The sequence below is a fragment of the Sander vitreus genome, chromosome 2, assembly GCF_031162955.1.
Source record: "Sander vitreus isolate 19-12246 chromosome 2, sanVit1, whole genome shotgun sequence".
Classification (NCBI taxonomy): domain Eukaryota; kingdom Metazoa; phylum Chordata; class Actinopteri; order Perciformes; family Percidae; genus Sander; species Sander vitreus.
Window position 1 is genome coordinate 30,872,359 of NC_135856.1, and position 18,946 is coordinate 30,891,304.

Genomic DNA, 18,946 nt, shown 5'->3' on the forward strand with positions numbered 1-18,946 from the left:
CTGTCTATCTATCTATCTATCTATCTATCTATCTATCTATCTATCGTTAGTTAGGCTACTGTACATAGCCTTACTTGACTTCCATTGTATGATACTCTTCATGGGCAGAAATATGTATATCACTAGAAACTGAATTTGAATCATTTTGTTTGAATTGCTCGACTTCAATAATTACATTAAAAACTGTCGGCTGTACATGAATTAACGGCTGCTCTACTGACCTGTCACCTGACTGAACTGACTGAACTACTCCCATAGACAGAAGACTACTCCCACACTCTGACATCGGAACACTGGGACAACAGACTGTAAACTGAACGTCGAGTTGGAGTGAGTGAGAAGTTGAACTACATTTACACACCCGAGGATTTAAGGTGTTGTGGGGGGGTATTTCTTTTCGAGTAGCCTGTTCATGTGATTTAAAAAATGTCAATGTAAACATATAATGTCGAACTCGGCGTCGTCGCGCTGAATGTTCAAACATCGTCTTGAGTAACATTTTAAGATTTTACACTGATGGTTTTACCATCCGTACAGCAATTTTGCTAACAAACTACGCCAAAACTAGAGGAAACCCGTCGACATTGAGAATAAATGTTGCTTTGGAAAATGAATTTAAGCGAGCATCTGAGTGTCTCTCTCAGTTTCGTTTTCATGCACTTGACGAGTTAAGTTTCGTTTCTCCCTGGCAGCGTCATCAGACGTTTCATCATGGCCGACAGTCAGTTTTCTCTGATGAGTCTGGAGGATGAACTGACCTGCAGCATCTGTCTGAGTCCCTTTGACTGTCCGGTGACCATCCCCTGCGGACACAACTTCTGCCAGGACTGCCTGCTCGCCACCTGGAAGGACTCGTACAGCTGCCCTCAGTGTCGGACCCACTTCGCCACCAAACCGGAGCTGAAGAAAAACACGGTCCTCAGCACCGTTGTGGAGACTTTCAACTTGAGGACGAACAAGAGCGAGGCCAGCCTGAAAGAAACGTCAGAGGAGAGCGATGAAGCCGCGAAACAGAATTCCATACGTTGTGATGCATGTATGGAAGCAGAAGCGTCCCAGACCTGCCTCACCTGCATGGCTTCTTTCTGCGAGGAGCACCTGCGGCCTCACCGGGAAAACCCAGTCTTTCGTCTCCACCAACTGATTGAGCCTGTCGGCGACCTGTCGGAGCGTATCTGCCCGGACCACCACAAGCTGATGGAGCTCTTCTGCAGCCAACATGGCCGCCCAATCTGCAGCCTCTGCCTCCAGCAGGTCCACAAAGGATGCTCCTTCATTTCTCCAGAGGAGCAGAGGAACCTGAAAGAGGTGTGTGTGTGTGTGTGTGTGTGTGTGTGTGTGTGTGTTCTTGTTTAACTATATTCGTGGGGTCCAAAAACCGGAAATACAGTACACTTGTGGGGTCCGGACAGCTTTGTGGGGCCAAAATGCTGGACCCCACAAGTTTAAAGGGCTGTTTGTGGGGTTAAGACTTGGTTTTAGGATTAGGGTTATGGTTAGGGTTAGGGTAAGGGTTAAGGTAAGGCATTTAGTTGTGATGGTTAAGGTTAGGGTAAGGGGCTAGGGAATGCATTATGTCAATGACTGGTCCCCACAAAGATTGTGTGTGTGTGTGTGTGTGTGTGTGTGTGTGTGTGTGTGTGTGTGTGTGAAAAATCTGAACATTTCATAAATTAAACGCACACTTGTTTTCCAGATACGGTGCACCTGTCTACATAAGCACAGAACATGCTGTCAGCAGTTTCCATAGGGACTATTTCTGTTAACTGAAACTAGTTCCAATGACAACCTTTTACAGGCAGAGCAGGATACATTGTTGTGAGCACTTGTGAAAAACACCTGTGTGCGTGTCTGTCTGAATTAACTGAATGTGTCATGTTTCTCTGTTTGTAGTCCGACCTGAGGAACAAGTTAAGTTTGCTGGACGCGAAGATTACGAAGAATGAGAATGTTTTATCTCTAATGGGTGACATGCAGGACAAGCTAAAGGTAACCCTCATCATTTGATTTATTGTTAATCATAATTCATAGTATTCATTTAAAACATTGTGCCTTGAAAGAAGAAACTTGAAAAAAGATGAATGTATTTATTCTGTGATTCCTGTTCATTTGCAATCCATAGCACTTTTTTTTGTATTTCTGTTGTTTTGTCTAAGCTTGCCCTGTCTTGTTACCTTCTGATCTATTTATGGATCCTCTCCCCAGGACTCAGCGACCAACAGGAAGGCTGCTTTGACAGCTGAGTATCAGCAGATGCGCGATATGTTGGCTCGAGAGGAGCGTGATGCTCTGATCGCAGTGGACCGCGAGCTGGAGAGTGGTCAGACCAAACTCAAGGGTCTCGCGAAGAAGTTCACCGACAACGTTGACACTTTGAGCAAAGCTAGAGAAGATATCCACCGTCTGTTGAGTCAGTCCCAAACTCTGGCCTTCCTACAGGTGAGACAACAGTGAATATCATTCTGAACAGCATCTGTATAGTATAGTACACACACACATGTACAATGCCTTGACATGGAACTGAAACTTTCTGAGAATTAAATGAACATTGATGGGTTCATACTTTTTCAACTCCAACACTCACATGCTCATATGTACAGCAAAAGGGTTATTGGAGGGTCCTTCCTTCTGTTCATACTGGCTGTGAAGTGATCCCTTTCTAAAGTGATTGGGGACAAAATCCACAGTCCTCATTCCAAAGTTCAGCCGACTAATTTGATTCTGACTTAGGTAAATCAATTGGTCTTAATATGACATTATACATAATACATGCTTGCATGGGAACTTTATTTCCAAAACTCAAAACATGATTATCCCAAACTGAAGTAACTCTCTTGCAAATTGATGGCATTTCTGAGTAGTCCAATTAATTCCAAAAAATAACAATGACAGGGAGTGAAAACTAAGCAAAGGGTTAAGATGTATTTGAGAAAATGTGAACCTGTCCTGCAGTCGTTCAAAGATGCAGAGCATGCTTTCAGTTGAACATGTTAGTTTAATTTTATATATTTAATAGGGCTGTGCAACTAATCAAATTTTGATCGCGATTTAGATTTTGGCTCCTACCGATCACAAAAACAATGTAATCGAGAAAAACATTTATTTTGCACATTACATTTTGGTAGTAAACTCTTCTTTTGTCTTCTGTTTGGAATGAAAAAAATAAAATGCAACATCACATTAAATGCAACATCTTTCTAAAAGTCAATGAGTAATCATGTTAAATAATCGTGATTATGTGTAAAAAAAAAATTTTTTTCCATAATCGAGCAGCCTTAATATTTAACAATGTCCGACCAGGACCATTCTAGTAGGGCTGCAGCTGTCGATTATTTTAGTAATGGAGTATTCTACCGATTATTCCATCGATTAATCGGATAAGTTTTATTGAAGAGCAATAATATACAATAGTTTGGTTTAATTTTCGGAAAAAGCTACATTTGTATTGCCTACATTACAATATCAAACACATTAAGTGCCTTTAAGTGCCATATTACATTGTTTTTAAACATACATAAACATTACCTTAAGTTGTGCAACTTAACTTGCAGAACTACAAGTTTCAACCTGAGACTGATCTGTATATAGGCCTCTATGTAAATATTAGTTATACTCAACCTATTTTCATTTATATATTTGATTACAATGTCACACAGCTCTGTTACACGTATGCTAGTAGATCGTTGATCAGCTGTTTCTCCGTGGAGAGAGAGAGAGAGAGAAAATGGTGCGCAACAATCAGCTGTTTTTCCGAAGGGATAGTCAACAAGTCGGCTCTTCAGATCAAATTGTGGTCACCACTACGTATATTCTTTTCTTTGATTTTGGTAGTTGTTGTGTGTGGTGTAGTTAGACTCGATGTTTTCTGTTGAGATGCTGAAGCATTGACGTCGTGCTATTATTGTGGTAAGCTAGTTCGGTTTTGCAGTAGACACACTTTACAGAGTTTTAGTTTTAACTACGTTTGAACTGATTCCAAACTTTGGACACTTTCGGTCGTTTTCTCCAGCCTGACTCTTCTCTTAGCCCCTTACGCTCTTTCTTCATTTTGTCTTCATGGCATGTGTTGTCAGCCCGGTGTGCGACAGTAATAATCCACCGTGCGGAAACACCGTGAGCGATACAACGTTGGTAACATTAACAAAACGAAGCTTCGAGGCAAATCATTTTTGCATCAAGGATTTTTAGTAATCAAATTATTCGAGTTTACTCGAGGAATCGTTTCAGCCGTACAGCCCTGAAACTTTTGAGGATTGATCTGATTAAATCTCTGAATTTAAGATCACACGTGATCGCACAATTCATATGTACAGGAGACAGAATGATTGTGAAGAAACCTGGGAATAGGCCAGATGTTGTTGCTGCTACGTTTCAACTGTCACACTGCAATCTGACAACTTTATTCTGGCATCATTCCAATGATGTTTCAATTACAGTATTGCCTCGTATTTGATCAACGATATAAAATAGTATAGCTTTATCTCGACTGTTTAGAATTAAACAATTTTCCATCAAGCAAACGACATTGTGTTCCTCTACTCGCAGGCTTCGTTTAACCTGCCCCTGGCCGTCACCTTTGAACCTTACACCCCTCGAATCAACCTGGACTCCAAGAAGGTGACGGCAGCACAGGCCTTCTCTGCTGCCCTGAAGGAGCATCTGACAGACCTCCTGAAACAGCCGGTTGACGCCAGACTGCTGAAACTTAAACCAGGTAACTGTGCAGGTACATTCTGAGTGGGAGGCTTTACATTCGGAGATGTGTTATGAAATTATAATGAAGCCAATCGTGTCCAATTTTTGTTGCAGAAGAATCTGGCATTGTTGCGCCTGGTGAGTTATGTGGGAGATACTGGGAGATGGAGTCAAATGTTGACTTAATCAATGCTGTGTTTTGTGGTGGCGGGCTACTGGGACTGATTGAGCATCTGTGGCTCGACAGGTTGAGCGGGTCGTTCGCTAAATTCATGGTTGGTTGGCGGTTTGATTCTCTAGCTGATCCTGTTCTCTCGTGGAAGTGTCCTTGAGCAAGACACCCAAGTTGCTCCAGATGGTAGCTTCGTAGCTTGCTGCTGTTAGTGTGCGAGTGTGTGTGAATCAGGTTTAGTAGTAGTAGTATTTAGTAAACTAAAACTGAAATGAAAACGACAATAAGCAGTGAGAAAAATGAAGGTTGTGAGCTGAAGCTAGGCCTGAACAAAAACGATATTCTTTAAGAAAAAAACTTGAACTAAACTGAAACAATATTGCCTTGTTAAAAACTAATAAAAAAATCAATGTAAATTAATTTCAGTTTTAGTTTTTTTTACCATGGTGAGGGCGGCAAATGCAGTTGTGGCAGTAGTTCCCATGAACTTGGCTAGATTTTGTTTTAATTTGTTGTCTTTTTGCCTTTGTTACTGGAGCACGTTATGCCTATGACAGAGATACACTCCTAAACATCCGAGAAGGAGGCCAGGGGATTGGGTTAAGTGCAGCAGACCTTGAGGCGATCACTGCCCATGGCATCTTCCTCAGGCAGTGTGACCCGGCTGATGTCCAGATGCAGGAAAGTGGTACGGATAAAATAGAACTTGGGCTGGCCCAGAAACAGGAGATCGGAGACGCTTGTTTGGCACCGACAGAGCACAGGACTCGCCCTGGACGAGGGGAGGCAGACTATGTTTGCTTCGGTGATGTTTGGTGCTCAAATGTAGTCCCAAGTTGATGGATAATGTTTCCCTGATGGCTAATTTTTTATGTTAAGATGTCGGCCATATTTATCTGCCAATCACTAGTGAAAAAAAAGAGAGACGGCATGCATTCCCGTCAACCCTTGTGACATTAAAACACAGAAATTGAACAGACTTGACATTCACAGGAGATTTCCGCAATTGCTTCACAATTAAAGGTGCTCTAAGCGATGTTGCGCGGTTTTTAGGCTACAACATCAGTGTTTCCCACACATAGAATAATTCGTGGTGGTGCGCCACAGAATCAACACCAGCCGCCACATATTGCATTTCATTATTCATATTTTTTTTTTTTATGCTATTTAAAACACGCAGCGTATTCGTTTAGCTGCATTTCCTTTCCCTGCTCTCCCTCCGTCTCTCTGTCACTCACGCGTCTCTCTCACACACACACACACACAGACCCTCCCCTCTGTGCACACCGTGTCCACCTCAAATTTCTTTTTAATCTGTGGGAAACGCTGAACATTTTTTTGTCACATACAGCAAACATCTCCTCACTATCCGCTAGCTGCCGGTCCCCTGAACACACTGTAAAAAAAAAAACAACAGCCCAGACTCCACAAACGGCAACTAAAACAAACTGTGCCAACCTGCACCACGAAACATGACAAACAGTGTTCCAGCCAATAACCGACAAGAAGGATTTGGGGGGGGGGGTTGGGGGGTTTAGTGCGTGGAAGGGAGGGGGAGAGGACGGGATGAGGAGCAGGGAGGGGCGAGCTAGCCTCCGATTTGTTTGACAATACTTTGAACGTCAACAAGAAGTGACGTCACCCAGCATCGCTTAGAGCACCTTTAATCAATATGGTTTTGGGCATGTAGTCTAGTCTTGTGGAATGAAATAACAGGGACATGATTTCAATATTGAAGCAGATCAAATGCCAATAAACCAAGCTATCCAGCTCAGTCTAATGTTTTCCAGCTGAGGTCGGGATGAAATGCAGGTATTGAAGTTTTCTTCTAAGTGTGCTGGTGAAAGAGTACTCAAGTTGAAAAGATTCAAACAATGCGGCCGTTCCTAAACCGTTCTTTAACCATGTTTTTTTTTTTTTATGGATATATAGCTAAATACTTCTGAGACATTATACCTGGCCCTAACAAAAACCAACTACTAAAACCATAAAAGCTAAAACCAAACTGAAACTAAACTAAAGATGCCAGATTTTTCAGCCGATATGATAACCGGATTGTTACCTGCTTCTCATGGCTGATGCCTATAAGAAAACCGATAATTTCACATTTTTGTCTTTAAAAAAAGAAGTTCACATCCTGTAGTTCTGTCAGGTCCATTAAAGTCAAGAACAACACAGACAATAAAAATGCTTTAGGAAATTTTATTGAATAAATTAGTAATTAAATTTGGCGGTTCAGAGGAGTCCCCTGACCTTTCATGAGCACCATGAAAGAGCAGAGAGTCAGGGGACAGCAGCAGCAGCATTAGGGGATGCTCACACAGTTTAAGACTGGGAGAGCTTAACTATTCCCCCATATGAACAGAGTAGCAACGATGACATACAAGCAAATGCCACGTTATACACGACAAGGTGGAGGAGATGGGTAGCACAGATGCGAGCAGCAAGCAGTTAGGAGCAAACTAAAGCAGCTTTAAGTAGGGCGCCCTGTTCGAGTGTAGCCATTTAGCAGCGAGGGGAGTTGACCAGCGGATGTGTTAATGCATATCAGCTGTTGCAGCTCAGCTGATGCAACCATGTTGTTGGCCAATAGCGGTTAGCAGCGTCTTGACTACAGTGCCTGCCACTGACGCTTACGCTCAATTTAATGCACACCTGAGGGTAAGAAAGGCTAAGATGTAGTGAGCAAAGATGGATGATTTAAGAGTCCACAGCTCTGAACTCACCAAATCTAAACCGCTCTAAGAGTAGAGAAACTTTTGGTAGTGGGACGGTCTGAAATCTGAGGTTTTGGCTCACAGTGATTTAACTGTACATATGTTTACGTAATTATTTGAAGCTTTGGAATAATTCATATATATATATATATAAAAATTCCAAACTATTATAAACTTGGTGTGAATGGGATGAGAGGAAAATTGTAAGCGCTATATAAAGTCCACTTCCCATTCACAGATGAGAAAGCAGATCTGGGCTCGGCACCCGCAAGTTCTGGAATTACTGGATCTCAGCCGAAATCTGGTATGTTATAACCTACGGGTATGATAAACATTCATACATAATAATGAAGAAAAAAAAAGAAGCAAAATGTGTGGATTTTTTGCCAGTCAATATGTGAATTTAGTGTGCAATACTGTACCTTCTGAGGTTTTGACAAAATACCTTCATACATCTCTGTCAGGCATATCATTTAAGTGCTTGCAAACAATTTGATGAGCATTTTTTTTTCTTTACCGTGTGATTTAAAACACAAACAAATGTGCACCAAATGTCTTCTGATTTCACCCTCTCTGTTGCAGAAGAACCCAAGCCGCAAAAGCAGAAAAGAGGGCCCAGGTCCCACAGTCCAGGTCGTCCACCCATCCAGCCATTATTCCACCCAGTTCCTGGACCTGGTTTTGTGGGACCACATGGGAACTTCTATCGATCCCAGCATCCACATGGCCCTTTCAGGGGTTCTCAATTTATGGCAGGACCAAGTCCAGGTAAATAAAATATACACACACAATCAGACACACCGAGTACACCAGTTTTCATTGTGGTTGTATCACTTTTCTACTAAAACGTATGCAATCAGAATCATTTGAAAAATGCTAGAGAACTAAACTTCATGGATGAAGATCCCTTAAGAAAGTATAGTGAAGCCAACCATGTCCAATTTTGTTGCAGATATTAGCACTGGAATTTTGGGTTAGTTGGTTCAAAACAATAGTGCTACGCTTTAACAGGTTTAATGCTTCTCGCGGTCAGCAGAGTCGCAGCGGGGCGGACAGCGCGGTCCAAGCAGTCAGAGCGGCCAGTCATTGCAACGCCAGTCAGACCCTCATCTCGCATTGCCAGACCTTCCTCCACAGCGCTGCAGAGGAGGGTCTGGATGGTCCACACAACATTTGTGGATAGGAGTAAAAAACGTGCGCTGGCATTTTTTTTTTAAACAATTGCAATCTTCTTCGGCGGTGCTAAGCGCCAGACAGAGCAACGGTGCTTCTGCAAAATAGCCTCGGGATGGAACTTGCAATTTTCTGTTCACGTTAACGCCGCATGTTAAAATCCGGTGCCAATAGGGCACCGGTGCCCGGTATCTACTGGACGAAATAGCAACGCGGATTACGGTGCCACTTAAATGTCTGCGTACATGTCTGATGCTCCAAAACAGACGTTAGAGGCACCAGAAACATCACTGCATGTCAAGCTAGTAAACACTAATAACACATTACACAGCAGCTAACGTTAGCCTACCGTGAGCTGCAGTAGTAACTGGATTAAACACGTCTAAAATGCTGACAGCTAAACGGTGTAGTGTGACTGTATTTCACTGTAGAGGATTCCAACAGCGGGACGTACAACAGTCTGCCGCTAAAGCTATGAGCTAAAAGACTCAAACTAGCACTGGTCACTGCTGTTGTCTGAAAAACAACACAGACGGGACAAAATGTTGCGTTTACTGGTAAAATGGTAAACCTCGTGACGACTTATGACCGACTGCTATCTGTTGTGGAATTTTCCTCATGTTACTCTGTCCTCTGTGACTGTCTACATCTAAACTAAGCTGCGCGGTGCAGGGAACCACTCTGATTGGCTCATGGAGGCGCGTGATCAGACAGTGGTTTACGGAGCTTTGGAAAAAAAAAAAACTTTGATACAGAGCGTTCTATGAACGGAATGAAGCATTTTAAATATCGCTCGATCACGTGAATTTGATCGTGGGAAGCCAAAATCGTGATCGTGATTAAAATTTGATTAATTGTGCAGCCCTAAGCTCTCCTATCTTGGTTCATTTGTATCACAAAATTGATTTAGAATTTAGATTTTTGTAAACTCATGAGCTGCTGTAATGTATGTGTTAGTAAAGTTTGATCTTATCTAATGACACTATCTGACGTGTTCTCAGGAGCTTATCAGGGATTTCCACCTTTCAACCCTTCCCAGGAAAATGGTATGTTCATCTCTCCAACACATATGCTTTATGATAATGTGTAAAAAGCAAAATGAATGACAAGCATTTGGTTCAAGAATAAAATGCATTTTTCTTTTGCCTTTTCCTATCTCTCAGAGCTGATGTGGACAGATCAAGGTTTTCAACCCAAAGCAAGCACAAAGAAGAATCCTCAAAGTAAGGAAATGTCTGTTTATTAGATACATCTAGCTAAAGCTAATACATTCTAAAACAACACATCATACCCTCATGAAGGTTCTGTAGTTTTTGGTGCTATTGATCTCTTAACTCTGGCTTAAAATCCAAACAGATTTTCCATTATATGGCCGTGAATAAGCACTACTTTTCATCCCAGGTGGTATTAAAAAGGTCTTAAAAAGGTACCCTGATTACCACAGAGCATAGGAAATCTATGCCTGTAATTATGAGCACACACGTTGTTTTATGTTAATCATGTGAAGTCAAATGGATCATTTGTTAGACAACTTTGTGGCGATCACGATGCTAATTTGCGCATTAACGCGCATTATGTATTAGCATGGAGCTAACTGACTTGAGTGCTGCTTATTTGCCACATAGATGTAGAAGTTATGCTAGCTGTGTTAGAAGTTACGTCAGCATTATGCTGCCAAACTAAACAAACCAAACCAAAAGAAACTCCAACGTTCAGGGAGGGCGGAATAACCATGACCAAACCCGCAAGTTCTCATACTCAACCAGTGAGAAGACGGCACTGTGAGTGAGTGAGAGGAGGCGGGGCTATGTGGTCTCTGCAATAAAACTTGCTGTCGGAGAGAAGAGAGAGCAGAAAGCTCAGCGCCTACCAGTGCGTCAATACTGCAGAAAATGGGTATTAAAACCATTTAAAAATTAGAACGTGGTTGCTGCTGATGGCAGATAGAAGCCAAGAATTGTTTGCCAATTTCTCAAAATGACTGTCGAGCCCTGGATGTGTTTTTATATATATATTTTTTTTTTTTCTCCACCCCATTTATATTAATGAGGGAAGACTCTTGTGTAATGTGTCAACGCCTCTACCTGATCATTGTTTGGTGTAACAACTCTGTTTTAATTAATGTCACATAACACTTAGCTCTTCAGATTTTTCACTGCAGTTACATAACAAAACAATTTATTTTTTATTTTTCATCTTTAGAACAAAAACCTCCCAAAGCCAAAGAGGACAACATGAGAAAAAAGGATCAAGCCTGTTCAATGGAAAACCTGTTGGAGTTTGGTGGGAACGACGAATCCAGAGGCTGTAGTCCTACAGCTGAATCCAAAAAGCAACCAGGTAGACAAAAAAAAGAGTGCAACATTGTCAGACTCATGATGGAGAGTTAAAAAATAAATAAATATCAAAATCGATTCAGGGCAGAGATATCGTCTTTTTTTTTTTTTTTATTCCACTCATTCTTTTTCCTCGTCAAAACCTGGCCCCTAAATTACCCACAATCCAGCGCTAACTAACACTGTCTCAAGTGACATCACTTACGGCAATTTATTAGACTTTGTGGCAGCTCCCTCTGGAGCCACAAAAGGCTTTATACAAGTTTTTATCATATGCAGGAGTACTCCAGCACCCCTAAACTGACTTGAAAAACTGAAACGTTTTCCCTTTTTAAAGCTTGTATTTGTTATCCCTGAGCCTAACAAATAACAAATGTCTTTTTCGTCTTCTGTTGTAGAAACGTTGGACATTCCCCCAAACATAACATCTGCTGAGAAAAGAACTGAACTTCTGAAATGTAAGTGCATGAGCGCAGCAGGGATCTGCCCCTCATATAGTAGTACAGTAGCAACCACGTTTTGTTATTTGAATGGTCTATTTATTTATTTTTTTCTGTCCCCACCAGATGGCACGATACTCACTTTGGATCCAAAGACGGCCCACAAACGCATCGCACTGACCGAGGGCTTCACTAAGGCCTCTGTGTCAGACGAGCACGCAAACTACCCCGACTGCCCCGAACGCTTCGCCGTCTGCTCCCAGGTGCTCGCCTCCAAGGGCTTCTCTAGAGGCCGCCACTACTGGGAAGTCCGGCTGAGCTGCAGCAACTTCATTGGCGTAGGCTTGGCCTACAGCAGCATTGACCGCAAAGGTCCCACCAGTCGACTGGGCCGCAACGCAGAGTCCTGGTGCGTGGAGTGGTTTAACGTCAAGCTGTCGGCTTGGTACAACAGCAGTGAGACCGTGCTGGTCAATCCCAATCCAAAGCGCATAGGCGTGCTGTTGGATTGTGACGAGGGCACTGCTACGTTCTATAACGTGGCCGACAGGGCATACCCCTTCCATTCCTTTGTGTTCCCGTTTGCTGAAGCTGTGTATCCGGCTTTCTGGATTTTCTCAAGTGGCTCGTCCATTTCTTTGTGCAAGCTGCAGGCATGAGAAGCATATGCAATTTAATGGCATACGCAGGCAGGCACACACACACACACATATATATATACATACATACAGTCAACGCTTTGTTCTAATCGCAATTTATGGCATTTTGTGCTGTTGGAATGGGTCAGGTGAACCAATGATTATGCCCACTATTAGTGCTTACTTAGTGCCCCACTGTTAGTTCTGCTTTAAACCAAGAAAATTAAGGAATATATGGTGGTGGTTGATCTGCCCAGCCTGAGAATATTAGTCTACAGACAGCTTTAAGCATCACAACTGAACTGGATGTCAAGAGTTAATGGCATGTCATAGCTACTGTAAGTCCCTAGCTGTTGTCGTTAGCTGTGCTAGCTGTGATTCACAGCCGCTGAATTTGTGGTTGTGTGACAAACAAAAACAAGCTGGCTTTACAACACAAGAAGAGCAATATATTCTGTGTTTTCAAGCCTACAAACGGCATCCCAAGTGCTTGGGACGCACTTATGAGTTCCAAGCACTTCATAATAAGTATTTATTTAAAAACAAGATTTTAAAGGTTTTAAAGGCTATATTATATATATTGTATGCAGTAGGAATAAAAACCCTAATGCTGCTTGATGGCAAAAGATGAGCAGCATTAATGATCTGTTATTTTTTTCCCATCAAACTTAACTGAAACGGATGCAAAACGTATACAGCAAGTAGCTAACAATGTAACTCAGTCCCTTTCAGCCAGTTGCCTTGATGGCCTGAAGCTGGGAGGAGCAGTAGCTGGGTTATCTTGTGTTGGTTTCAAGTTTCAGAGATTTGATCTACTTCCTCCTTTACTAGGATTATAACACACACACACACACACACACATAGAGCACACCATACACTTACCGTACAGCGTGTGTGTGCAAGTGTGTCTCCTGTATTGCGAATGTGACTGGAAAAAAAAAGTGATTTAATTACATCACTCTCCAGCATATGTCAGTACAGTGTCTTCATGTGACATCTGCATGTGAAAGATGTATTGTTTTGGAGTGCAGCTCTTAAGGTTATAGGGCTGGGCGCTATGGCAAAAGGTTAAGATATTTTCAAATTACATCATTATACGAGTCATGTGCATAAGCAGTGGATACCCAAATGGACAGACAAACTTTGTCATCAAGATAAGATAAGATAAGAAATTGTCCGTATCACCCAGCCCTACATCTTTACTTCCTGAACTCTTTGACTGATTCAGCTGATGACAAGAGAAGTCCTATAGACTCTGTTTCATCACTTTCCGACAGTCTCTCTTTTTGTTGTTTTTATGGTATTGTGCCATTTTTATTGGTGGAGTTTGAGCCAGGAAATAATTGGTGGGGGAGAGAGAGAGAGAGAGAGAGAGAGAGAGAGAGAGAGAGAGAGAGAGAGAAGGATGACATGCAGCAATGGTCCTCGGCCAAATTTGAACCCGGGATGTGATGTTTGCATGGTGTGCTCCAAATGCTATAATGTCACATCTATGGGAGGCACAATAAACCAACAAGCCAACAGAGTGGCTCGGTTGGCTTTTTTTCGTAAGGTGGTAGAAGTAGTTTCACAGGGGTGAATTATTTGTTGCGTGATACAAAGTTTACCCCCGGCTTGTAAGATGAGTTTGCCAAAGCACACTGGCGACTCGATCATGCAGGTGCTGAAGGTGTGAAATTACATACCGTATGGGTGTCTGAGATCGGTCTACACAACATACGGTACATTAACAGTGAAGTGAAGTGAAGTCAGTTGTTTGAGTATGGTTCTCTTTCTTCTTTTTTGACAAAGGTACTGACCTCACTGCATTTAAAGTTTTCATATTATGCTCATTTTCAGGTTCATAATTGTATTTAGAGGTTATGTCAGAAGAGGTTTACATGGTTTAATTTTCAAAAAATACCATATTTTTGTTGTACTGCACATTGCTGCAGCTCCTCTTTTCACCCTGTGTGTTGAGCTCTCTGTTTTAGCTACAGAGTGAGGCATCTCACTTCTGTCCCATCTTTGTTGGGAGTCGCACATGCTCAGTACCTCGGTCAGCACTTCTACCCAGTCAGAAGCAGAGTATGAGGGCGTGCCACGCTAGCAGCTAGGCGAGCATTATAACGTGTGTTACAAAGTGACGCACGTTTGTCTCTGAAGTAAAGGCTGGACTACAACAGAGCTGTTTGGAGCAGTTTGTGAACAGTGTTTTCTGTTGGAGATGGTAAGTCCCTTTGGGGTGGACTTTGGGCTTTTTCACTTTGTAAACCTATTATATGCACACACAAAAAATATGTTGAAGCCACATATTGTATGTTGTTTATGGTCTCATTTGGGTTTGTTGATTGTTATGTTGTGCACTTATATTGTTGGTGGTGGGCGTTTTCATCGCGGTTTGAGCGGAAGTGATAACATATTTGTTTGCTTCACCTGTTCACCTGAGATTTTTGGGCTTTGACAGAGGGTCAGGGGTGAGCCTGGGAGCAAACTTTCTGTTGACCGCACTAACGCACTTATTTCGACTCACAAGGTAACTTTACATTTGGTAACTGCAGTGCTAATTGTATTTTACGCGTGGAGGAATAAATCCAGGCAATATAATCTTGAGCGTGTTTATGCATCTCTCAGTGTTTAGTCCCTTGCGGCAGCACTTTGTTGGACTGCATACAGCCACAACAAGATATATAACACAATAAAGGAAAAGGGGAAAAGCCAAAAAGCATAATATGAGCACTTTAAGGTGTTCAAAAGTCACTGTTGTATGGAGTGCCCTAACTGATATGCTGGTTAAGGTCCGTACATGATGACTTCCGTGGGGAATTAACCAGTTAACTGTTGGATGGGTTAAAAGATCTCTGTAAGGCATTTCAGGCCATGCACCTCAGGTATATGGACGTTTATTTTTAGGTAACACGTCAAAATATGAAGATACTGAACATCACTGCATGTAAAGTCTGAACCTGTATAGTGAAATCTGCCATTTTTACTATATATCAACAATGGAGAATTATGGTTTGGGACACATAACTTTGTGAAACTACCATAATAAATGTCCGAGTACTAATATTGTGTTGACACCAGTCTACTCTTACTACCAAGCTTAAATAACATAACAGGTGTCTCTATGCATAGCAGAATGAAGGTGTTTGTCATGCAACATTTGACTCTTTTGCTTATGTTTTTGGCTAAAATATATCTTACATCATCCGTAGTGGCTTGCAGATCATTTTGTTTGTTTGCTGATCCTCAACTGAAATATATAGTTAATTAATCTTTGTATCTAATATTTTCAAGGGTCCCAGTGCATTGGATTTTATCCAAATTGGGTGCCGTCAAAAGTTCTGTGTGTGTATGTTCTATTGCATTTGGATGAATCAAAATCAGTTTGTAACACAAATGAACCAATGAATGCTATTAATAAAATATGATTTTTTTCTCTCAGACACACTTCGTTTTTCTTTTGAAGAAGCCACAAATGGTTTATGGAGCAGTCCAAGATTTTGGGAAATTCCCCTATCTCTGTGTCTCATTCAGATATGGGTCCACAAGCACAGAGATGACATTGATATTAATCCTCTCATGTCAGGGTCCTTTTACAAACTATATGTTTTCCTGAAAATGTCACTTCCTTTATTCTGTTGACCATTTTAGTAGTCCAAATAAATGCTTTTCCTGACTCATTCTTACCGCTTCACAAGTAGAGGCATTACACGGTTTGCAAATAATTGTATTACTTAACGCCATTGGTATTGAATAAACAAATTTATAGTTGGGTGGCAGATATATCAGGACTTCTTAAATATATAGGCTAGTAACTCATTATTTTGGACTTTTAATTGATCTTACTGGTGTTAAATCATTTGTTGTATTTTATTACAATATAATTAATTGTATGTGAAGCACTTTGTAATTTGTTTTGAAAAGTGCTTTATAAACGAAGGTGTTATAGGCTATATTTTTCAAGTTTATCTATTTTCATTTAGATAGGCCTACATTTGATTGCAATGTTACACAGCTCTGTTTAGGTTACATTTTCTTCTCGTAGATCTTTACTCATTGTATGTAGGCATACATTTGAGTTTGTATTTAACACTTGTTTAATTTGGCTTTTAGGAAGCGGTCAGAAGTCACGAGTTGTTGGACGGACAGTTACGCAGTTACCGTCTGAATTGAGGCGTTATTAATAAACCACGCAGGCGGGACCAAGATGGCGGCCGAGTAAGTGCGTTATTGCTGAGCTCCTGCGCAAAAGTTTTATTTTGGTGGAAACTTAAAAAATACTATATCCTTACATTGTCGAACTAATGTTTTTACTTGTGGGAAACGACCATATGTCATCCCGTGATAGAAAGAGAATGAACAAGAGTAAGAAGAATGTCATTCCTGATGTACAGGCAGGTAATGCTCTGATAGCCTCCTGCCACGACTATGCTAGCACAACCTTGGCTAGCACTATGTCAACGGTAGAAGTCTCCATGTCAGAAGATTTCCCCCCTCTTCCTGTGACTCCGTGTGATTCCCCAGCTGCAAAAAAGGCTCTCTATGTAACAAAACTTGACTCAACACCCCAGGATAACGTCGTTATCTCTACTCTCTCTCAGCTTATAAAGGAGCAGGCTGACTCCATAAAAATGCTGGTGAGTGAAAACTCCCAAGAAAATTGATGGAAACGCACTGAAAATTGAAGGGCTGAAGAAAACTCTAGACTTTGCTTGTAATGAATTAAAAGAAACACAACAGAAAGTAAAAAGTGTTGATGGTCGTCTTCAAGAGGAGGAAAAAAAAGTGGCGGCACTTCTAACTCGTGTGTGCGAACTGGAGACCTATTCAAGAAGATGGAACCTGAAACTCTATGGAGTGGCCGAAAACTCTGTAGAAAATGTGAAGGGGAAAGTTGTTGAGCTTTGTCGGAGTATTCTCCCAGATGAAAACAAGCTCCTAGCCGCGATCGACGTCGTTCATCCTATTGGAAAACCAACACCTGCCAGTTCTCGGCCGAGAGCAATCATCATCAGATTCTCCCAGAGATCTTACAGAGATGCGCTATGGAAGGCAGCCAAAAATCACCCCATCATGCGTGAGAAAAAGCTCCGCTTTGTCGAAGATCTCCCTCAACCAGTCAAGGAGGCCAGATTGAAGATGTGGCCTTTGGTGAGTAAGGCACGTAGTGAGGGAAAGCCTGCTTACTTTGTTGGAGTACGAGCCTTTGTCGATGGGAAGGAAATCACCTGAAGTACTGGACTATACTGACGGTGACCTTAAATCACCTGAATGATGAGCATAAAACATAACTCATAACTAACTAAATTTTTTTTTTTGGCACTCAGCCAAAACGAATATCCAGGCTCTTGGTTTATTGTTACTGCTTTATTACTGAGCCTGGTCCTAAGTTTTGTTTGGAAAACGGTTATGTTGGATATAATATATCTCCTAAAAAATATACTTATTGACCAACTTTTTGAAAGACTATTATTTGAAATATGTTGGTCTTTTTTTTTGGAACTCAATTTTCAATTTAATTTTCCACCTAATAAGTTAACCGTTATTACTCTAAGGTGCAGCTTGATGCTCGGTATGGCTTTATTAGGTTATTTGTTCCATAGTATCTCATAAGCCTTTTCTACTTGAAATATTTCATTGTCTATTGTTTCTTTAAATGCCAGGGGGTTAAGAAATATTACTAAACGTAAAGCTTTGTTTTTATATGTTAAACAGCTGAACACAGATTTATCGTTTTGTCAGGAATCTCATTCAACTTCAAGTGATGTCAGTTTTTGGAGAACTCAGTGGGGTAATGAGTTCTGGTTCTCTCACTGCTCAGAAACATCAGCTGGTGTCTTAACGATGAAGCAAAGGTATAATGGTGACATTCTACACACAGATACAGATCCAAAAGGGCACTTTATTTGCCAAGTGATTAGTTACAACAAGATTGTTTTAATTATTTTTAATGTATATGGGTACAATTCTAATCTAGAAAACATTCAACTATTTGCTGACGTAGAGAATAGACTCAAACATTGGTTAACAAAGTTTCCAAACTCTCATATTTTACTTGGAGGAGACATTGTTACTTTAAATTCCCAGATTGATAGATGGCCACCTGCGCGTGATAGCGGTAGAAATACATACTTTAAGCTTTTCATGGAAAGATATGATTTAACTGACATATGGAGAATTAAATTCCCAGATGTTTTATCCTTCACCTGGAGTAACAAAGACAAAACTAGGCTTTCCCGTATAGACTTTTGGCTAGTGTCAAATAGTATTAAAAAACAAGACGTGACAGTAAACATTCTTCCCTGTCCCTTAAGCGATCATAAAGCAATTTACATTTCTATAAAATGATTTCCCTCAGATGGTTGCAAAGCCAATTATTGGAAATTAAATAACTCTCTCCTTAAAGTTGAGGAGGTTAAACAGAAGAGCTCACAGTTGATAAAACACTTTTTCAACAAAGCTGAGATGGAAAAATCCTTTAGTGTTAATTGGGAGTTATTTAAATATGAATCAGCCAAATATTTGAGGTAGCTTGGTAGCAATCTTGCTAAAATGACGAAATTGGAGGAACAAAACGTTATCACAGGTATATCGGTCTTGTCTCAAATATCACCAGATGCTTTAACAGAGGAGGAAAAAAATAGAAATGTTTAATTCACAAGAGAACCTGGATAGAATATATAAGAGGAAGGCAGAAGGAGCTTTTATAAGGTCTCGGAAGCAGTGGTTAGAAGAAGGAGAACAGAATTCTTCATATTTCTTCAAACTGGAAAAGTACCATGCAAAAGTT

At 41.1% G+C, this 18,946-nt stretch overlaps 1 protein-coding gene across 2 annotated transcripts; it reads left to right on the plus strand.

Annotated features, from left to right (window-relative positions):
• The first annotated feature begins 258 nt into the window (after nt 1-258).
• On the plus strand, nt 259-13,019 carry LOC144527624 (E3 ubiquitin/ISG15 ligase TRIM25-like). Of its 2 annotated transcripts, XM_078265813.1 has the most exons (13): nt 259-374; nt 693-1,308; nt 1,894-1,989; nt 2,206-2,439; nt 4,546-4,714; nt 4,810-4,833; nt 7,823-7,888; nt 8,167-8,352; nt 9,759-9,803; nt 9,921-9,980; nt 10,960-11,097; nt 11,492-11,551; nt 11,660-13,019. In XM_078265813.1, the coding sequence occupies exons 2-13, from the start codon at nt 712-714 to the stop codon at nt 12,190-12,192; spliced, it is 2,208 nt and encodes a 735-aa protein (XP_078121939.1). In that variant the 5' UTR covers nt 259-374; nt 693-711; the 3' UTR covers nt 12,193-13,019. The 2 variants fall into 2 exon arrangements, with proteins under 2 accessions (XP_078121939.1, XP_078121948.1); XM_078265822.1 differs by lacking the exon at nt 4,810-4,833 and having other exon boundaries at nt 260-374.
• The last annotated feature ends 5,927 nt before the right edge of the window (nt 13,020-18,946 follow it).